Here is a 23673-nt window from a genome sequence, read left to right on the forward strand (position 1 = left end):
TCCTGGGTTCAAGCGATTCTCATGCCTCAGCCTCTGAGTAGCTGGGATTACAGGTGCCTGCCACCACGCCCAGCTAATTCTTATATTTTTAGTAGATACAGTGTTTCACCTTGTTAGCTAGGCTGATCTAGAACTCCTGACCTCAAGTGATCCACTTGCTTCAGCCTCCCAAAGTGCTGGGATTATAGGTGTGAGCCACTGTGCCCAGCCTGCATAGGATTTTAAGTATGCATGCATTCTTGTTTTTTTGGCCAATATCTTATTTATGGATGCAATTTTTCTAGTCATTTACTTTCTCAAGCAATGCTGCAATAAATATCTTTTCACATAAATCTTTGTGTACAAGTGCAAATATATAGCTTGGATACATTTATAAAAATAGAATTGTTGGGTCAAAGGGTATGAGTATTTGTATTTTATAGATACTGGGAAATTGCTCTCTAAGTATGTTTGCAATCTCATCAATAGTGTTTGAGAGTGCTTGTTTCTTCACAACTTTGCCCACACAGTGTATTATTGTTTTGACCTTCGGTAATTGGAGAGAGAAAACTTTTTTCATTTACATTTTTAAAAATTGTAACTACCATTGAGAAATAATACTTCTTAAAAATTATAAATTAGTAATGAAACAGAATTTTCTAACATTGGCTGCCTTTGGGGCAAAGGATCCCAGATAATTTACTGTTCTAGAAAGAAAATTTAATTCTGTTGCTAGGGTTCTTACAAAATATGTAACCATAAACTATTTTAATAAGAGACAGTTTCATAGATAGGTTTCATTTTTGAAAAAAAGGGGAAGAAACACCATTCTGTGGCTTGATGTGGCTTTGTCAGTTATCGCCTCTCCGCTTCCCGGGACTTCCCACTGCCTCTTGAGCACAAATCAGACTTGAGCGAAAACAACTCCTTTTCCATGGGATCAGTTATAAAAAGAATGGCTTTGTAATGAGCAGCTTAGTCTCCTGGTCTCATCTGTGAAAGGCTTGTGAAAATTTCCGGAAGAGCACTGGCTGGCTTGTTCATCTCTCTGGTCAATTGCTGGGTTTCTGCCGGATCGAATGAGCAGATTGGTTAGTGAAGGTAAGAAAAAGAAGGCAAAGGGCCCTACAACTCTGCTATTATTTCTTGTCATTTGTCTTCCACACTTTCTTAGCCCTTTATCACCGGAGTGCAGATTCATTCTTATGACATCTAAAATGCTTTTCTAGCTTACCGTATCAGTGGCAAGTGGAGGTTTAAGCAATCATTCATGGAGTCGAAAAAAAAAAAGAAATCAAGCCCAATACTTCCTTTTCTTACCTCCTTATGTCCACATTTTAACGTTTCTAAAATACATATATTTTTTACCTAAAATTTTTAACTGGTCTGTTCAAATATTTATTGTATGATTTTTGCAGTCCTCTTTCACTAATTGCTACAGTGGTTTAGCTTCTGCATTTTTAAAAGAAGGCCTAAAAACCTAAGGAGGATTTTGCAGGGACAACACAGCTCTTGAATTCAGTTACGGTGATGCAGTTTTAGAGACAAACACAATCACAGTCTTTTCCAATTGGGTTTGACTCTCAATTATTCAGTTCAGCAAGCTTGTGATAGTGTTTTTCTGTGTGGCAGGATGTAGTCAAAATGAATGCGATCTATAGTGAAGATGCTTTTCGATTTTCATCTGGGCGATTTGGGGAAAGCCACCCTTTTGGTATTAAAGATAGCACATGTACGGGTGGACTTTTGTTTGAATTATCTTTAGGCTCGCTCGAATATTCTTTGTCTTGTGCATATGAATCTGTGCTTAAATATAGACCTGGTTGGGAAAGAATATTTATGTTGATATTTTTATAACTTTTCTCCCATAGGTCAGTGTGAGAAGGTTGTTTCTGAGCTTGAGAAGCTTCTGGAGGATTGAAGAGTATTTGAAGTCTGTGTCAAACATCCGTATAATAAGGGGAATTTTGGAGATATTGAAAGGTAGTACACTCATTCTATTATCTCAGAGCAAAGCGATGGTTGAAGTATTTATATGAAGTCACTGAAACATTTCCCATCACATATGTAATGATTATTTCAGATACATAAGATGTTGTCTAGGCTCTTAATAAATATTATACAATGTAAATATGCCTTCATTAACTAAATATGGTTATTTCCTCTCTCAATTTTTATTTAGAAACATTTCAAATCTATATAAAAATTGAAAGAATACTACAACGAACACGCATATTTCCACCATGTATGTTAATCAGTGGTATCATTTTGCCGCACTTACTTTCTCTCTTGCTTTGACTTTCTCTGCCTGTCTTTTTCCATATATATACACACACACACACACATACACATATGCACAGTTTTATGCACAGTTTTTTTTCCAGGATGGGTTCAAAGTATGTTGCTGACTTTAGGACACATGTCACCCCTAAATTCTTGAGCATGTATCTCCTAAAAATGAGGGCAGTCTCCTGTAACACAATTACATCACCACAGAAACATAATATTGACCCAATACTATTATCTAATATGAGACGCACATTCAAATTTTCCCAATTATCCACACGTCCTTTAGAGCTTTTTTATTTTTCTAAATCCAGAATCCAGTCAAGAATCTTGCATTAAATTTGTAGCTGTCATGCCTACAATTAAGTAAATGGTAATGATAATTGGCAAAATTGACATAATTAACAATTATAACACCAAGGAAATTTAATATCAATATAATACTATTATGATAGATTTCTTATTTTTTCAGTGCTCTCATTTTGCATCTAAATACGTTGAAAGTAATTAAAAAATCCATAAGGTTTAATTTTTCAATTTGTGATATATCAAGGAGTATGAAGAAAAATCCAAACTATGATAAAAATATATTTACTAATATTTCTGCATGGAAGTTCACATCTTCTGAAGTAAGAAAATTCACACATCAGATAGTCTTTGGAAGTAGCCGTTAACTTTGGTCATAAAGTCTAAGCAAAACCAAACACAAAATTATTTATTTACTTGGTAATATTAATATGAAGAAAAGAGGATTTTAATTTATGATTGTGTTATCTTAGCCATCAAGTTACACTTTCAGAAATTAATTTGTTAGGTAAGAATCACTTCCTATTTGATAGAAGAATAGATAATCCCAAATTATATGATTTGTAACAGAAATTGAAATATTATTGAGCAATATTTTAGAGCATTCATCAATCAATTCAATACAAGTTGAAATAATAGGGAGATAATCTAAGGTATGTGATTAAGTGACTATTTCCAGCTCTAAAGAACAGGTATTTTTACAGATAAGAGTAAGGAAACTGCAGATGCTATTTTATACAGGGAGGCCTTTCGTTTTAGATAAAGTTCTTGCATTATTCACTGAAAAAAAAATAGAACATGTAATACAGATTTGGTTACATTATCATAATTAAATCATGAACAAAACAATATTCAAGTTTTTCAGTGATCATTTTTCAGCAATTTATCTGCAAGGCCCCCAAATCAATAAGGTCTTAAAAAGTTTAGATTGAAATTATGGGATTTAGAATTTATATTATAGGGTAATATAATATAGAGGTGAAGAAACGAAATACAGGTTTTTGAGTTTTGAAGGTATTAAAAAATAACAAACGACCTACATATAATCTTAACAAGATAGTTCACTTTCTAATTTGAGGACAAACATAAATTGGCTCATTTAACTGGAAAATTAAAAAAATAATAATGTGCTAACAAATGTCAATGAAAAAAATCTCAAGCATTGCTGGTGAGAGAATAAATTGATCCAAGCTACTTGAAAGGAAATTTGGCAATAGCTTTGATCCGGTAATTTTGCTGCTCCAAATCTGACCTGTGGAAATACTCACAGAGGCAGCAATAATTACACATAGTGGAAAAGCAAGACAAATCTCAGTGCCCGTCGAGAGACATGATTTACTAAACTAAGATGTGTCTTTAGATGTACTATTTCAAAACTGTTAAAAGATTATCTATATAAGCAGACATGTTGACAGGTAGAAAGCAAACTGCACCCCAGCTAGCTAGGTTCAAGATCTTCCATGAAACAGCAGATAACAGATGTTTTTTTGTCTATAATTCCAAGATGTTATAGCCCATGATGGTGGAAAGCAGTCCAATCCCATTGCCACCATTTGTGTGTGGCCACCAGAAATTTTTGCGTCCATCTCAATCCAGCCTCTTTGGGTGTCTTAGTTCGCACACCTCCAAAACGTTCTTGAAGAGGCAGGATCTGTTTCACCTCATCATCGAAAATTCCCACACTCTCCACCAAACCTCAATCTTGTTTTCCTTTTGCTTGTGTCAATTTTTCCTTCTTTCCAAAGACTATTCCAGTGATTTATCTTTTCTGTTTTATTAAAGTTTCATGCAATCCTGATGAACACCTTGAGATAGGGGAGAGAAGAACCTAGAATCTTTTTCTAATTCAGATGCAAGGATTCTGAATAGATGGCCAAGGGTTCTGAAATGTTAACATATGAGATGAGACTTGAAGGTTATGGGTGGTGGACCAGAGGATGGATAGGGAACCAGAACTGTCAGGACAGAAAACAAAAAATGCACAAATCCCTGGGCTAGGCATGGGCTCGGGTGAACTGGGAAGGGATCAGCATGGCTGGGGTCCTGGGTCCTGTGGGGAACAGGCAGAGATGAGATTAGGAAGACAGACAAGGAGCACAAACACAGGCCTACACTATATGGACTTTATCCCTGAGATGATGGGAAGTGGTTTGTATTTAAACAGAGGATCTGTATTATTATTATTATTACTACTAATTTTTGAGATGGAGTCTTGTTCTGTCGCCCAGGCTGGAGTGCAGTGTTGTGATCATGGCTCAGTGAACCTCTGCCTCCTGGGTTCAAGCAATTCTCCTGTCTCAGCCTCCCGAGTAGCTGGGATTACAGGTTCATGCTACCACACCTAGCTAACTTTTGTATTTTTAGTAGAGACGAGGTTTCACCATATTGGTCAGGCTGGTCTCAAACTTCTAACCTCAGGTTATCCACCCACCTTGGCCTCCCAAAGTGCTGGGATTACAGGCATGAGCTACAACGTTCAGCCTGTAATATTAAATAACCCTGTGGAAGATGGTTGTAATATTAAAGATGAGGTGATGCCAGGCTATAGCGGAGACATGGTTTAGGAAAATGTTCATATGGTTAGAATAAAAAACCAGAGAAGGCCGGGCACGGTGGCTCACGCCTATAATCCCAGAACTTTGGGAGGCTGAGGGGAGCGGATCATGAGGTCAGGAAATTGAGACCAGCCTGGCCAACATGGTGAAACCCTGTCTCTACTAAAAATACAAAAGTTAGCTGGGCGTGGTGGTGCATGCCTGTAGTCCCAGCTACTAGGGAGGCAGAGGCAGGATAATTGCTTAAACTCGGGAGGCCAAGGTTACAGTGAGCTGAGATTGTGCCACTGCACTCCAGCCTGGCGACAGAGCGAGACTCCATCTCAAAACACACACACACACACACACACAAAAAAAAAAACCCAGAGGATGAAGCAATTGTATTCCTCAAAGATATATGAGCATTGATACATAATTGGGACAAATTGGGGTGAGTGCTGACTTTCCCCTGGAGCCTTTCTTTCTGCTCTTCATTGCACCTTCTTTATTTTATTTGGCAAGTGCTGTTGTTACTACATGGAATCAGGGCTGGTGCCCTTTTCCTGGAAGGACTAATTACTTGTTATTATGACTGCGTGATATTAACTGCTCACTGTACAATAGTGTGATATGTTCTAAGAACAGAACACACACTTTGGAGTTTATAAACTTGGGCTTGAATCTTGCCTGTAAGTACTTAGTAGCTGTGTGACCTTGGAAGGGTATTTATCATTTCTAAAACTCAGTTTGCTTATTTGGAAAATATAGATTATGATAAAGAACAAAAAAATTAAAAGATTTTAAAAGGATATTATCATATCTGGATGATGATAATACTTAACGTGCAGTGTTGTTGGGAGGTTAGAGGCTATGTCTGGAAAGCACGTGGCATACAGTTGTCATTATTATGATGCCTATTCCATTTATTGCATCTGCTTTTTGACTTAGGTCAAGGGTAGGCAAGCCACAGCCCAGGACCATATTGGCCCCCTGCCTGTTTCTGTAAACTTTAGTAGGAGCACAGACACAGTCATTTGTTTACATATTGTCTATGATTACTTTCCTGTTACGCTAGCAGGGTTGCAACAGAGTTTCTATGACTTGCAAAGTCTAAAATATTAACTCTCTGGTCCTGTATAAAAAAAGTTTGCTGATCCCTAACTTAGGTTTTTTAAATGTTTCCCCTTATAAAGTTCTTCTCTCTTTAAGTTTTCTCTTTGACTCCATGCTTGTGTTGTTTAGATGTAAATTAAAAGAATGTCCTTTGATCAGCATACTCAAAGGATACAAAATTACAGTTATATAGAAGGGATAAGTTCAAAAGATCTCTTGTACAGCATGGTGACCGTAGTTGATGACATATCATATTCTTGAGAAATGATGAGAAACTGAATATATAAGTATTCTCACCACAAAAATAACTGTGAAGTAATATATGTTAATTAGATAGATTTTGCCATTTCACACTATATACACTTCAAAATATCATATTATACATGAGAAATTCATATAGTTTTATCTGTCAATTTTTAAAAAATACATCGGAAAAAATGTGTCTGTGTGAAGAAGTGATGGCAACAGCTTTCTGGAAAACTGTGTAAATGCTTGTCTAGAAAGAAGAACTTACATCGCAGTTTCTTCTGAAAAGCAAGTAAATGATTTAACAAGGCACTGCACTTTAGCACATATTTCTAAGTTGCGAATTTGCACATAAGGTTAATTTTGGCATTCCCCTATCTGGTAATGATTAATGTGGGCTAAATTTGCCTAGAACATCTCCTCTGCAAATGTTCTCAGGTGTCTTTTCCTTCACACTTAGCCAATCAGACAGAATTTTATACATTATATATATATATATATTTAAAATATATATAATATATATAGCTTTATATATATGTAGCTTTATTTAGTTAGCTTCTCTAAGATGAGAAACAAGAATTCAAGTGACAAAAAATATCATTGAACAATTGAAGTCATCCATTGGGTAAAATTTTGGTATCTCAGATGAAATCAAGTCTAACAAATATGTTAACATTTGTTTGAAGTGTATCTTTTATATACCTTTGAAGAGATCCAGTGATATCTTATTAGAATTTCAAAAATAATGAAAATTATTAAGAAAAATGCCAACAAGCAGTCAAAATAAACCCAATTAACTTTTCTTGATTTCTCTAGTCTAAAATTTTAGGATATTGTGATGTGCAATGCTGTCTTTATTCTAGCAGTGCATTAAAGGATGCAGTAATGGGCCCCTCTCTGTTTTTTGAGACATACTCTTGCTCTATCTCCCTGGCTGGAGGGCAGTGGCCCAATCTCTGCTCACTGCAACCTCTGCTGCCCATGTTCCAGTGATTCTCCTGCTTCAGCCTACTGAGTAGCTGGGATTACAAGCACTTGCCACCACGCCCAGATAATTTTTTGTATTTTTAGTAAAGACAGGGTTTCACCATGTTGGCCAGGCTGGTCTCGAACTCCTGACCTCAGGCGATCTGCCTGCCTTGGCCTCCCAAAGTGTTGAGATTACAGGCGTGAGCCACCGTATCCTGCTTAATGCTCCTGCCTCCCTTTTTTTTTGAGACAGAGTTTCACTCTTGTTGCCCAGGCTGGAGTGCAATGGTGTGATCTCAGCTCACCACAATCTCAGCCTCTCGGGTTCAGGCAATTCTCCTGCCTCAGCCTCCCAAGTAGCTGAGAATATAGGCATTCGCCACCAGGCCCGGCTAATTTTGAATTTTTAGTAAAAACAGGGTTTCTCCATGTTGGTCAGGCTGGTCTCAAACTCCCGACCTCAGGTGATCTGCCCGCCTCGGCCTCTGAAAGTGCTGGGATTACAGGCGTCAGCTATTGCGCCCGGCCTTGAATGGGCCCTTTTAAGTGCATTAAAGTGGAAGATGAATTGAAACAAAGGGCCTAAACTAGGAAATTAAAGTAACTATGAATATTAAGTGTGATAATATATGTGTTTTTATTCATAAGTTTTATGTATTATTACTCTGCATAGCGTTAGAAAGGTCTTTTAAAAGCCTCCTTATGTGCTCTCTGCTGCCCTCTGCTGCTAATTTTCAGAAATTAATTTTGGTTCCGATTAATGCTTACTTAACTCTTCATAATCTCATTCAAATTTAAAGTTTGATGGTACTCTAGACATAATTTAATCCCACATTCTCAATTTACAGATGAGAAGTTGAGTCTCTGAGAGGTTAAGAACATGAACTTGGGCTCTGTTTCCTGACTGCTGGTGATTTTGGACCCATTACTCAATTCTGTCATCTGTAAAATGAGCATAATAATGAGTTTTTGTGATGATCAATTAATTTAGTACACAAAAAGCACTTAGAATATTATCTGGGATGTAGCTAGTACTATGTTAGTGATTTTACAGATTTGGCATTAACTAAACTAAAACCAGCGCTAGTGACAATATCACAGCTAGAACTCTGGTCTCTTAAATACTAGTGCATGCTCTCTGTCTCTGTCTCTCTCTCTCTCTTTCTCCTTCTCTCGTTCTTCATACATATATGTGTGTGTGTGTTTATGCACACACACATATATATTTTATAAAATATATACAATTCTCCATGATTTGTTAAGTGTGAAGGAAAGGACACCAGAAGACTTTTGCAGATGAGATGTTTTAGGTAATATATACACCACGTATATATATATATTGCCTGAATGAGTATAAAATTAAATTTTACCTTTGAGCGTAGATTTTTTAAATGTGACTTGTTTAATGCATTCAAAGCTCTTGTAGTCTTTATAAAGCCCTTGCTGCTGCTCCTACCTCCTTGTACTGTTCCAGGTGGGCCCCCCACAGAAGTAGTTCCAAACACTAGAAAGCTCCTCAAGCCCCCAGTATAAGTTCCTATTGCCTGCAAGTGGAAGGTGACTTCACTGGGACTTTAAATAACTTCTCTAATGGGCTGCGTACCTGAATCTCCAATGGACAATTACACACTTGCACCCAGACAGTCTGTCTCTCATTAGGCTCAAGAAGAGCTAAGCTAAACCCATTGCTTCCTTCCCAGCTCCTCCTCCTGATCTTCCCATTTTGGTCAATGGTGGTGCCATTTCCCCTGCATACCCACACTCAGAGTTACTTTTGGCTCCTCTCTCTCCTTCACTTCCATGTCTGGGAGTCTTGCTCTCTCAAATTCATTCCTTCTCTTTCTTTTCTCCTACCTCCCTCCTGGCTCCTGTCCTGGTCATCTCAGGCTGGGATGAATCCAGCAGCCTCCTAACTTGGGTCCTTAACACCAATCTCACTCTGCTGAAATAAATTTTGCACTTTACTGCTATATTGCATAATGCAGTGAATCAACTTCCTTACCTGCCAGAATGTTGTATTGTCTATAGGATAAATCAAATATACTCAGTCTTGCATGTCCCAACTTACCTCCCTGGCCTGAACTTACCTCCCACTCCTCCTTCCCAGCAATCTTTTCCTTTTGCTGGGGACGTGTCCATCCCTAGAAACCGGGATGTACTTTCTGCTTTTCCATCATTGGATCCACCACTTTACTGGTATATCTTGGGCCCTACACATCAGAATGATAGGGTTCTTACTCTGCTGGTATTAAGATACCAACAAACCTCTCAGTTGACAACAAATAGGAAAAGGGCCCCATTACTGTACTCAAAATAAAATTCTAGGCCCTTTTCCTTCATTGTTATGAAGGAGTGTGGAGATTATCTGGAGTACTTATAAACCTCATCCGCATACAATGAAAGACCTCATTAGGGCTGATTGTTTAATACGAAGAGAAATAAGATAAACAGTGGGACACTTGGGGTATGTCTGAATTGGGATAAGGGGTCCTAAAGGGGGGATTTGGCAAACTGGGGCATTTCAAGAAAGGCTCTTAGGTTAGCACGACACTTACAAACAACGCTTGTACCCCACCTACATTGGTGTCTGTTTCTGATCCATATGAAATTGACAACACAAACCTCTTCACATGTGTTGCCCTTCTCTCTCTGTCTGCATTTTCCCTCTTCTCATTGCCCATCTGAATCCTTTCTGTCTGTAGGACCAAATTAATGTTAACCTTTCACACAGTCATGTCTCTCTCTTCTTCACCCTTAGAAGATGCATTATCTTTAACCACAAACAGCTGCGCAGGAAATGCCATCTGCTTTCCCCCTACCCCCTTAGTTACTATTTATTTATTTATTTATTTATTTAAGACAGAGTCTCGCTCTGTCAGCCAGGCTGGAGTGCGCTATCTCGACTCACTGCAACCTCTGCCTCCCCAGTTCAGGTGATTCTCCTGCCTCATCATCCTGAGTAGTTGGTATTACAGGCACCTGCCACTACCCCCAGCTAATTTTTGTGTTCTTTAGTAGAGATGGGGTTTCACCATGTTGGCCAGGCTGGTCTTGAACTCTTGACCTCAAGTGATCTGCCCACCTTGGCCTCCTAAAGTGCTAGAATTACAGGTGTGAGCCACCGCACCCGGCCCTTAGTTACTTTAAAATATTTATCTTTAGTTTTTATTTTAATTAAAAATTTAATCACAGTTATACTTGCACATAATTTGGGTCAAATAATTCTGAGAAGTTTGTTATGAGAAACTGCCGTCCTTGCCACCTTTTCCGGAAGCAACTACTTTCATCTCCCTTAACCAATTACTTGGTATTTACCATCATTTCTTTAAATAGCATGCTTGTGTTGCAACTTTTGGATTTTTCAGTTTGGGGCATTATTTCTTGACTTGTCATCATGAGGAGGAGGATTTAGCTATCCTTCCTCCCCTGGCTCCACCAAGTATATACAACTCCGTCCCTTTCCTCTCACTATATGGAGTGGCCGCCTAGTCTGGACTCACAGGCAAATGCCTGGGATGATTTTTATTGGTATCACTGTGCTACATGTGACAAAATAGTATGTTATACATACATAATATTCTGCTATATATGATAAAAATATTTTATCTTTGTATACTGACTTTATGGTCACCCTGTGGTTATAAGTTAAGTTAAGGTAGCTCCATTTTCAGTGCTTTATATTATCATGTGCTATATCATCATGACTATATGAAAGCTATTTATAACTCAGCCATGTAGTAGACCATGGGATTTTTTTTGTTTTGTTTTGCTTTGTTTTTTTTTTGCAACACCCAACTTTTTTTTTTTTTTTTTTTTTTTTTTTTTGAGACAGAGTCTCCCTCTGTTACCCAGGCTGGAGTACAGTGGCACAATCACAGCTCACTGCTGCCTCGAACTTCTGGGCTTAAGCCGTCCTCCCACCTCAGCCTCCCAGGTAGCTGGGAACACTATGCCTGGCTAATTTTTAAATTTCTTGTAGAGATAGGATCTCCCTATATTGCCCAGGCTGGTCTCAAACTCCTTGGTTCAAGTGACCCTCCTGCTTCAGCCTCCCAAAGTGCTTGGATTGCAGGCATGAGCCACTGTCCCTGGCTTTACTGCTACACAACTTTTAAAATTATGATTTGAGGTTATAATTGTCTAGATCTGTGATGTCTATATGGCAGCTACTAGCCAAATGTGGTTATTTAAATTAAATTAGATTTAAATCAAATTAAAATTTCAGTCACAGTACCCACATTTTAAGCGGCTATTGGCTATCATATTGGAAAGCACAGATATCGGACATTTTCATCACTTCAAGAAGTTCTATTGGATAGCACTTTTGTCACCTCAGAGATGACCTAAGAGAACGCACAATTAAAATGAAACTATCTTTACAATTTTTCTTTGAACAATTCACACAGGCATTCTAGACTTCTCCAAATAGAGGCATTTGAAAAACTTTAAAAGAAACTCTGTATCATCCTTGTTTCAAAATAATGAATCAGACAAAAAAAGTCTCAAATAGGTATTCTAGTCCCATTTCATTACCAAACATCTAACAATTTATGCTCTGACTTTGACTTTTTTTTTTTTGAGACAGAGTCTCACTCTGCCACCCAGGATGGAGTGCAGTAGCAAGATCTTCGCTCACTGCAACCTCCACCTCCTGTGTTCAAACGATTCTCCTGCCTCAGCCTTCTGAGTAGGTGGGATTACAGGCATGTGCCACCACACCCAGCTCATTTTTGTATTTTCAGTAGACACGAGGTTTCACTATGTTGGCCAGGCTGGTCTCGAACTCCTGACCTCAGGTGATCTGCCCACTTTGGTTTCCCAGAGTGCTGGGCTTACAGGCTTGAGCCACTGCGCCTGGCCTGGTTTACCATCTTTTGATAGCTCCTTTCTGACATCCCTTGAAAGGAACACAGAAACAAGTTACTCAGATGTTACTTTAGTATGCAAAAAATAACTGTCATAGTATGATATGACATCAATCAACCAATGAACTTTAAATTGCAATTATAGGCCGGGTGCAGTGGCTCACACCTGTAATCCCAGGACTTTGGGAGACCAAGGCAGGCGGATCACTTAAGGTCGGGAGTTCGAGACCATCCTGGCCAACATAGTGAAACCTCGTCTCTACTAAAAATACAAAAATTAGCTGGGAGTGGTGGTGCGCATCTGTGGTCCCAGCTACTTGGGAGGCTGAGGCATGAGAATCAGTTGAACCCACGAGGTGGAGGTTGCAGTGAGCCAAGATCACACCACTTCATTCCAGCCTGGGCAAAAGAGTGAGACTGTCTCAAATAAACAAACCAAAAAAAAAAAAAAAAAAAGAAAAAAGAAAAACAAAACTGCAATTATAATTAGCAGTCTTTAGTATTTAAACATTTTACAATGTCACCTTCACAATTTTCTAAGTCTTTGCTGTCCCATAGTGTAGTCATGTGGCAATTAAAATTAATTAAAATGAAATGAAATTAAAAATTGAGTTGCCTTAGCCATATTACAAGTGCCCAATAACTACATGTGGCTATTGGCTGCCATTTTGGACAACACAGATATAGATCATTACATCATCCCGGAAAGCTCTGTTGGACAGTGCTGGTCTAGATTTTTCATGCGCTTAGCTTTTCTAATTTATCCCCAAAGTTCGAAGCCAATTATATAAATTGTATTTCATGATGGTCAGATCTTTTCAGTTGTCTTCATTTTATCTTTAGCTTCAGGAGCCTTCCGATCTGTTCTAATCAGCCTGCTTGCCTTTTAAACCTGTTACATATGCAGCTTTCATCCTGGAATGTCTTTTTACTGTCATCATGGGATGTCTCCTATTCACAACTCCCAGGCCTAAGACAAAAAATGGGGAGCCTCAGTCTTCAGCCCTTCTGTCTTCTTTTCCAAGTCCTGGCTACCCTTTACATTCAGTCCATACACCTAAGCTCTGTCTACGGCCCTAGCTAAAAACCATCTCTTCATCATCTTTTGGGTCTAGGGGTGTGTGCATGTTCAGTCCCCCTAAGTCCGCCCTAATCATGATGGATCTGTGGAATAGCCTGTGCAGGCTCTGTAACTGGGTCTGCAATCTGAGCAGGGAATTGTGAGGTCCTGAATACCAGGAGTGTGAGTTAGAAGGCATCAGTATAGAGGATGGGTGGCCTCCCATCATGTTGGACTCTAGAACTCCTTTCACTGTTGGAAGAGGTGCAACTAAAGGAAGGCCATAGTGGGACCCTTTACAATTGCAGAGTTCAGAACGAGGGCTCAGGCTATCCTAGTTTAAGGGCTGTTTGCTTCTCTCTTGTGCTGGATTTCCTGTTTCCTATATTCTTTGTTTCCATTTTATTGTTTTACTTACCCCTTTCAGTGGAGCACATATTCTATTGACTTTCTGAGAAAGGTGCTTGGAAAATCAGTTATTTGAGACTTATAACCTAAAAGTATCTTTATTCTATCCTCATAATTGATAACTTGGTCATAAAATTCTAGGTTGAAAATAACTAGTAGAATGAAAATTCTGAATTTTTAGACATTTTTTCATTGTCTTATGGTTTCTTATGTTGCTGTTGAGAAGTCTGAAGATTCTGGTTCTCGGTTTTTTGTGACTTTTTTTTTCATTCTAGAAGCCTATAGGAACTTCTTTTTGTCCAAAGTATTCTATCATTTCACATTCATGAAAGGAGGTATAGGTCTATTTTCACTCACTAATTTGATAACTTATGTCCTTCCATTCTGGGAAATATTCTTAAATTGTGTCTTTGAACTTTTCCCCTATTTTCTCTGGTTTCTCTTTCTGAACATCCTATTATTCAGATAATAGATCTCCTGGACTGGTCCTCTCTAATTTTTTTTTCCATCTTGTAATTTTGTTCTGCTTTCAAAATAATAATTTGCCTTAACTTTTTAAGAATATTGATGATAGAATCGGCCACCTCCTTCACCCTGCTCTAAGTGTGTTTCCTCCAAATGACTATTTTGGTCTTTCTTATATCAGACCTTTCCTGAGAGGTTTTAAGGAGTCCCTCTTGGAGAGAAAAAGTATGAGTTTTAAACTCATATTTAAGGATAAAGATCCTTAAAAATCTCAATAAGCTCTGTTAATTGTGGGCTTAAATAAAGGATGATCTGGTTGCCTGTTGAGTTGGGGAACCTCTAATGTCAGTTTCTCTTCTTCTCAGACAAGTCAGATTCACCAAAACGTTCTTCCCAATATCCTGCCCAGAAGGTGAATACTCTTCTTGCCAGCATTCTTGGAACTGAGTAAGGGGAAAGAGGTCATGGATCTCAGCAAAAATATGCGTATGTTTAGTTAATTGATCTATTATCAATTCAGTAATTCTACCCTCAGCTGGTATTCCCTACTCCAGAGACCCTCTGTTTCACTCTTCAGAGACTACATTTCAAGTTTTTCTTTGGAGTTAAGGATGGGGAATGTCACCCGGCTGCATGGCCAGGTATGAAAGATGATCTGGGTTTCTGACTGCCCTTTAAATAGACTTTCAGTCTTTCTTACTTCAGATATATCCCCTTTACTCTCACTCCAAAAAGGTATGTGGTACCACCAATTCCTCAACATATAGAGGAATTTAAATCAGATTGGTTCTTGGCTTTTCCCATGTGTATTAGTCCATTCTCATGTTGCTGTAAAGAACTGCCTGAGACTGGGTAATTTATAAAGGGAAGGGGTTTAATTGAGTCAGTTCCACAGGGCTGAGGAGGCCTCAGGAAACACAATCACGGTGGTAAGGCAACTCCTCACAGGGCAGCATGAGAATGAGTGCCCAGAGAAGGGGAAAACCCCTTATAAAACCATTGGATCTCGTGAGAACTAACTCACTATCAGGAGAACAGGACGAGGGAACCACATCATGATTCAATTATCTCCACCTGGTCCCTCCAGTGACACGTGGGAACTACAATTCAAGATGAGCTTTAGGTGAGGACACAGCCAAACCGTATCACCACGGCTCTTGTAAGATTCAGTTTTCTCAGGTCCCCTAAGTCATTAACTCCTCAATCTCCTGCTTCCCTGTTATTGTGCTGGTTTCTTCTCCTGTTCTTTTTTTGTGTGTGGATTCTATCGTTTAAAAAACCATTTATTGTTTTGGTGAAGTTTGGAAAGAAGAAAAAATACATGCATGTGCCTATTCTGCTGTCTTTCCTAGGGATGCCTGCTTTCTTCAACCTCAATTGGATTCTTTTTTGAGCTCACGTTTGTTCTCCAGAGTGGTGGGAAAGTACTCACTGTCAATCAGGATTTCCTCAGTCACTTCAGGGCTCCCTCCTCCTTGGATGTGCCTCTAAGTTTTAGGTTGTTTATATAAAACCATAGGGTCAGCTGAGGATGGGAGTGGGTGGGGGATATCTTTGGTTGTCATCATGCAGCCATAATGGTATCCATGGCAACTTATCATTCATCTGGTCCCTGGTTTGTAGTCTATGGAGATCATGTCTGCAATCTTTCCATCTCAACTCTAGGTCTTCTCCAGGATTTCAGGCTCTCAGCAGCATGCTGATGAGCAGACTTAATGAGGCAGCCTCATGCCGGCCTGCCCAGGTGATCCATGTGGCTGTCTCTCCTTCTGCTCCTGCACCATGCTGGGCATGAGATAATTTTGCAAACTTGTCTACTCTTGGCTCCCAAATCTCTCTGGAGACATACTTTTTCTCTCCAAGGGGGACTCAGTCTACTTAAGTTTATTATTAGTGCATAAATATTATGCCTTAAGTCCTTCGGGTTTTAGATTCTGAGGTGTGAAAGCGCAGGTTATGGTTTCTCAAAAGTCATTTCTCCCAAACGATTATTTCTGCCAGGAATTTCTAAAGCCCATTTAGATACTCAAAAAGTCAACCAATCATTTTTGCTCTGATTTTCTATAATGATATTCTGAGGCCTTGAAGGTGGAATGCTCTAGCTACAGCTTGGGTGGGGGTAGGGTGTTGAGGGAGAGGAAGTAACTGCATCCCTATTAGGTCTTTACGATAGACTCTTTCTCTGTTTCTTATCTTACCATATAGGTAAGTTTGGCCTTTTCACCTGGATATTAGATTTGAGGGCAGAACTTCACATAGATTTTTAAGGAAAGGGCAATTTTTAAAAATTTTATTTTTATAAGTGTGTTCCGCATCCAGTGATTACTTCATGGTTTGTTGAAGACCTTTAGCTTAGTATCTTTATGGTACATAACTGTGCCCAGAATGTAGTAAATATTAAAAAAATTGAGATTCGCTAAATAAACCAGGAATAGTTCCAAAAGTGAAAATAAACATTTACAATCTTACCCTTATACATTTTTTTTTAAAAGGGAAACATTTTATTTACCTGGGAAACAATAATTACATTAATGTAAAAAGAGATGTTAAAAAAATTTAAAAGGACCTTTATGTATGGTCCTTTTAAATAATCTTCCTTTTCTTATTTGACGTTTCAATTTCAGGCTCAAGTTGACAGGTCTGTTTCAGAAGCCTAGCTCCTGAGGCCCAAGAGGACCAGTTTTCCTTGCTGTTGGCTCTTGCCCCAGTGCCAGGAATGCCAGTGTGTTCTGTTTTTAGAAACTGCAGCTGCTGGTTTCTAGCCTGTTCTAGCCACTCCAGACCAGTAACAATTGCTGGGGGTGGGGATGGGGAGGCAGATGTAGGGAAAGTCCATGGTCAGGAAAGCTCCTTGGTAACTAGGAGGTAAACACATCAGTTAGATACAGAGACATTTTCAGGATGTATTCTGAGAAGGGGGAGGGATAGAGAAAGAAATTCATTCTGGGATACAAAGGCAGGGTAGGCTTTGTGGTTCTTCATGATGTGTTGAGCATGAATTAATTTCATACCATGTTATTGTTGAAAATTCTTCAGCTCAAATTAACAAATATCTTTTGAATCTCAGTAGAAATGCCAATAACTGTGTTAGCTCCCAGGGATCCAATACAAATCAAGTAAGACACAGCACTTATTTTCAGTAGAATTTGCCACAAATTTTCTCATTGGTTTGCTCGTAAGTCACCAGCCACGATTCTCTCCAATCTGCAACTTTTAGATCACTGTTCATTTCCTATGAGGCAGAATGTAAATGTTTTTGCCTGACAGCCAAGGCTCTTCACAATCCAATTTCAGCTGATTTTCTCAATGTCTTCTGCTTGTGCTCAGCTTCTTTGTATGGGTGAATAGGTCATGCCACCATATTCTCTTATAACTCTGTTCCTATGGCTAGAACTCCTAAGTTACTCTTTAGCATTCAGCTGAAATGTCACCTTCCCTATGACACATCCTGTGACTTCTTCTCCTTCACCCTAGGCTAACTTAGGGACCCCCCCCCCCCCCGCCGTACTTCATTTGCACCTATCACTATTATATTCCTCAGTGATATAATATTGGAATTGTTTGTATCTTTATTATTTTTCCTACAGTGGGGAACTTCCTGAAGGATGAAACTGTGTCCTTTTCATTTTTATATCCTTAGCACATGCCATACTCCTGGTACACAGTAGGCACAGAATTAGTAAGAGCTTGGTGAATAAATGAAGTGAATTTATTCATTGTTCTTATTTTTGATATATCAAGTGCCAACTTCTAAAATTTCAGTGTTCTTTTTCTCCATTCTTACTCATCGATTCTCTTTCCAGAATGCTGTCAGAAGGGTATCTCAGTGGACTTGAGTACTGGAATGACATCCACTGGAGTTGTGCCTCTTATAATGAGCAGGTGGCTGAGGAAAAGGAAGAGGAATCAAATTCTGTTGCTACTCTTTCCTATTCCTCTGTGGATGAAACACAAGTCAGAAGTCTCTACGTGAGCTGCAAATCATCTGGCAAGTTTATCTCTTCAGTGCATTCAAGAGAGAGCCAACATAGCAGAAGTCAGAGAGTCACAGTGCTGCAGACAAACCCCAATCCTGTGTTTGAAAGCCCAAACTTGGCTGCAGTTGAAATATGTAGAGATGCCAGCAGAGAGACCTACTTGGTTCCATCTTCTTGCAAAAGTATTTGCAAGAATTACAATGACTTACATATTGCAGGGGGCCAGGTGATGGCCATTAATTCAGTGACAACAGATTTTCCCTCTGAGAGCAGTTTTGAATATGGCCCTTTGCTGAAGTCCTCTGAGATTCCTTTACCCATGGAGGATTCCATTTCTACGCAGCCCAGTGACTTTCCCCAAAAACCTATCCAGCGGTACTCATCCTACTGGAGAATAACAAGCATCAAAGAGAAAAGCAGCTTGCAAATGCAGAAGCCTATTTCTAATGCAGTGCTGAATGAGTACCTGGAGGAGAAGGTTGAGGAGTTATATAAACAGTACATTATGGACACCGTGTTTCATGACAGTTCTCCTACCCAGATTCTGGCGTCTGAACTCATCATGACAAGTGTAGACCAAATCAGTCTTCAAGTGTCTAGAGAGAAGAACCTGGAGACCTCAAAAGCCAGAGATATAGTCTTTGGCCGTCTATTGCAAATGATGTCAACTGAAATCAGCACTCCTAGTCTCCGTATTTCTCAGTATAGCAATGTAAATCCATAGAGAGGATGCTTCCATTACTGTGTCTCATTTACTTAAACACGAAGCAACACTTTATTCATTTATTCTGAGGATGTGCAGGAGAGAGTGGTGAAGGGGAGTTAAGGGCTAGAGAAGTAAAGGTCAGCTGGAAGTCATGTGTGAATCACGGGAGAATCTCATAATATTACACTTGATGAAGGAATACGGTAAGAGGAGCCATAAGGAATTATTTCAAAGAGAGGTGTGTACAGCAAGGAAGCAAAAATAAAAATAGTCAAGAAAGAAAAGGTGAGTTCATTTGAAGAAACATAGGAATTGAAAAAGAAGATAGCCAAATGAGATGAAACCAAAAAGCCAAAAGGTTTCAGGGTAAAGAGCTAAGAACATATTTGTTACCCAAATAAATTCCTCTAACTTGTTTCTTCTTGAGGGAAATGGACTGTAGAAAGCTGCTATATTTGGGTAGAAAGACAGGACCAAACAGTTTTCAAAATATATGTTTATATCTCCTTTGTCTATTCTGTATCAGATCCTTTAAAGGTATATTCTTTGTAAATATTAAAACTGTAAGAAATTATAATTGTGTTTGTATTTTTGAATGGTTACTTAGTTATAGACACAGCCACAAAACAGCCGCTCAAATCTCCTACTTCTGTTTCCTGGTAGAGATGAAGTTGTCTAAATGAAAAACACCACACAGCACTAAACCATTTAGTGTTATTTTGCTGGGTATGATTTTCTTGGTATTAAGCTTCAAAAGAAATTATGAGGCCAGGCTCATGCCTGTGATTCCAGCACTTTGGGAGGCTCAGACAGGTGGATCACCTGAGGTCAGGAGTTCAAGACCAGCCTGGCCAACGTGGTAAAACCCCGTCTCTACTAAAAATACAAAAATCAGCTGGGTGTGGTGGCAGGCACCTGTAATCCCAGTTACCTGAGAGGCTGAGGCAGGAGAATCGCTTGAACCAGGGAGACAGAGGTTGCAATGAGCCGAGATCACGCCGTTGTACTCCAGCCTAGGTGACGAGAGCGAAACTTCGTCTTAAAAGAAAGAAAGAAAGAAAAGAAATTACGAATCTTATTGTTTCCCTTTTGTTCCACTTCCTTTTCTTTATGCCCTCCTGACCTGGAGCCAGGAAGGGGTCTTCCATATCCTTGGAACAAGGTTACAAGCCGTAGGGTCCCATGATATCAAATTCTGTAAACTCATTCACTACAATAGTAGCTTCCTGAGGGCTTCACTGCTCTGCATCACATCTTTCCTTTGGCTCAGGAGTTGGCAAACTATGGCCTATTATGCCCTCCTGACCTAGAGCCAGGAAGGGGTCTTCCATATCCTTGGAACAAGGTTACAAGCCGTAGGGTCCCATGATATCAAATTCTGTAAACTCATTCACTACAATAGTAGCTTCCCGAGGGCTTCACTGCTCTGCATCACATCTTTCCTTTGGCTCAGGGGTTGGCAAACTATGGCCCATTGGCCGGATCTAGCCTGCTGCCTGTTTTTGAACTCCCACAAGCAAAGAATGGTTTTTCCAATTTTCAAATGGTTGAAAAAAAAAAACACAAAAGCAAAATAACAACGGTATTTTGTAATGTGTGAAAATTACATAAAATTCAAATTCAGTGTTCGTAAAATAAAGTTTTATTGGAACACAGCAGTGTCCGTTTATTTATGTGTTGTCTCTGGCTGCTTTCACACTAGAATGGTAGAGTTGAGTAGAAGTGATAGAGAATATGGCTTACCAAAGCCTAAAACCCTTACTGCCTGGTCCGTGACAGAACTTTGCCAACCCTACCTAACAGAAACGTGTTGTCCATGTAGTGGTTGCTTGGCTTAATTCAGGTTCGCTAGAGAGGTGGACTCTGAGATGGAAATTGGTGAGTAAGTTTCTTGAGGAGTGGTCTTGGGAACAACGTCTGTGATGGAATAAAGGAAGCAGAAGAAATTTCCACAGAGGCCTTCGTCCATTTCACAGGGAGCCCTGGAGCTAGGGTGACCCTTCAAAATGGATACAAATGAAAATAAGAGGGTCAGCTTTTATACTCCAGCATCTACCAGGAGCGGGGTGTAACCTTAGCCAAGACAGCTCAGTGGAGGGCAATCCCCAAAGTAGGAATCAACTGTGTCTTTGGCAGCCAGATTCCAAGCAGCTACTGAGGGAATGAGCTCCTCACCCCAAAAGAGCAATCTGGATGGAGCAATCCCCTACATTTCACAGTATTTGTAGAGTGAATGAATATATATATTTTTGGATATATGTTTTTTCACAATTTATACTGTTGTGTAAGGAAATATGGTTTTGAAATAATTATTTGGAAATGTGTTTCACTGTTTTAAATCTATCACAATAATAACTGCAGTGTATTAATTGCTTGCTCTGTGTTTAGCACCATTTTAAGAATTTTACATGAATTATCTTATATGATTCTTATAATAACCTTATGAGGGGGAATGTCTATTATTATCCCCATTTTATGAATAAACCAGCTGGGCTCAGGAAAATTTAATAATTTGCCCAAGGGCACACAGTAGATGGTGGAACTGGATTTGAGTTCAGTTCCATTTAACTTGAAAGTGCTGATTCTTAACCACTATCACCTGCTCTTTCTGTTCATCACTCTATTTGTCTCATTAAAGATTTTTTCTGCTCCAAATGGAGTCAACTTATTAATCTCTTAATGTTATCTCATCTTTTCGTTTTAGTGTTTTGCTTGATATACTATTTATTTGTATATCCCCCTGCCCAGAACATGAGCTTTGATTTATCCACATGCTTTTCCACATCCCAAACATTACTTGCACATAGTAGGCAACGATTTCATATTTGTTAAACCTATGAATACATTTTGGTCATGTTGGCTACTGCATTTGGTGGTTGAAGTAAAAGACTATCAATATCAAAATCAGATAATTCTGACTAGAAAAAAGTGCTATTGAGGTTTTCTCAAGGCATAAACTAACGGAATAAATGAGATTAATTTATTATAGCAGATTAGTAAATAGTATAATAGAATGTATGGTTATTTTCCTTTGCTTCCCAAGAAATAATTTGTTACAAAGTAGACTGGTTCATTTTTTTCAATGAATATTTATTTGAAGTTGTATTTTTATTTTGTTTTGTTTTGATTTTTGGGTTGGAGCACTGTGTATTAAGCATATGGAGGGAAGACATATGTGTGTGTACACACACAGGAGTAGGCCTCTGCTCTCTGAAAACTTACCATATTGTCAGGGAGACCTGAAAGATAACTAAGGAACAAGTAACAAAGCCATTTATTAGGTAAGAACATGGCAAAGTGATACAAACAGGAATAAGATGATCAAGTATTACAATTCTAGTGAGTGCTGAAAAGGAGACAAGGTAGGGAGTTCTAGACAGTGGGAGAGCCCAGTGTAGGAAAAGCTTCCAAGGGGGAAGTGATGGTTTAAATAACTCTTGAAGAACAAGATAGGATCTAAGCAAATGGATAGAAGTGTTCAGGCAGAAGTATGAGAGGGTTTAGTGCAACTGGAAACTGCAATTCGATGGCTGTAACTGGAGCTGAATGAATGCATGAATAGGCAGGATATTCATTTTTTAAATTGCTATTGTAACAAGTTAATCGACTTTAGTGGCTTAAAACAATAAAATGTCCCATGAATATGCAGTCTACAAAACTCAGATTACAGGAAACTAGTGTCAATTTTTTCAACAGGTAAATTGTAAGTAAAAGAAAGAGATGAAGGGGATAGTTGTAGATTTGAAAAGACTTAAAAGGCATATCAACTTTTTTCTAAATGAGCAAGACTGAATTAGAATGTCTAAGGATGCACATTGGGTGAAAATACCATCAAGAAAGACAAGGACATGATTACTTTGTAAGTCGTAATGGTTACTTTTGATGGGAAGAGGGGACTGTGGTTAGGATGGGACACATGGAGTGATTCTGCAGTGTCTGGCAAATTTCTATTTTTTTTTAATTTGAATCAGGATCCAATAAAGTTCATATATTGCCATTGGTTAACGTGTTTCTGTATCTTTTAACCTACAGGTTAAAACTTCATCCTGATTTCTTTGTTTTCCTTACAGTTTGTGAAGAAACTTGGTCCCTTTACTTGTCCTACAGTTTTCTCGATTTTGTTGATGGTATTCCCAGGGCATTATTTAACATATTTTTCTATACTCTGTCTTTCTTTTAAATTAGTAGTTAGCTCTGCAGGCTTGATCAGATACAGGTCTTGCTTTTTTCCCCCAAGGAGAATTCATGGGTAGCATTATGTCCTTCCACGAGAAGGCACAATGGTTGGTTACATAATATTTTAATTTGAGAAAATATTATTCCAATTGCTAAATGGCTAGTTTTATATTTGTAAAAAATATTGAAATCCTCCCAGCTCAACTTCCCAAGTAGCTGGGACTATAGGTGCACACTACCATGCCCAGCTCCATTTTTCAACAAATATTTTTACAAGAGAAAATGGGTCCAGTACATTGTCTCTATTTATAATACTTTGGAATGTTTTGCCAAATTTAAATGTTGCAAAATTAGAACCTTCTTGGTCTTCTCCTGGTAATGATAATACATTTATCCAATTAAAATTCAGAGCTCCACCAGAATATTCCTTCCACAAGTGGAGATATTCCAAAGCCCAATAATAGAATTTCAAAATTAAATCTTGCATACTATTTGTGCTGTCATCATTCCATTTGTTTAGTTCCTCCTTTCTTTTTTGCAAAGATAAATTTCCAGTCTTTCCTTTTGCAAGTTCTATTTTCAG

General features: G+C 38.7%; 1 protein-coding gene across 1 annotated transcript; it reads left to right on the forward strand.

Annotated features, from left to right (window-relative positions):
* The first annotated feature begins 820 nt into the window (after positions 1-820).
* TASL (TLR adaptor interacting with endolysosomal SLC15A4) lies at positions 821-20693 on the forward strand. The gene is made up of 3 exons (XM_012448864.2): positions 821-1080; positions 1851-1962; positions 18035-20693. Exon 3 carries the CDS (start codon positions 18036-18038, stop codon positions 18930-18932), a length of 897 nt encoding a protein of 298 aa, XP_012304287.1. The 5' UTR covers positions 821-1080; positions 1851-1962; position 18035; the 3' UTR covers positions 18933-20693.
* The last annotated feature ends 2980 nt before the right edge of the window (positions 20694-23673 follow it).

This window comes from Aotus nancymaae, unplaced genomic scaffold, assembly GCF_030222135.1.
Source record: "Aotus nancymaae isolate 86718 unplaced genomic scaffold, 86718_ANA_hifiasm-v0.15.2.pri h1tg000058l, whole genome shotgun sequence".
Classification (NCBI taxonomy): Eukaryota; Metazoa; Chordata; class Mammalia; order Primates; family Aotidae; genus Aotus; species Aotus nancymaae.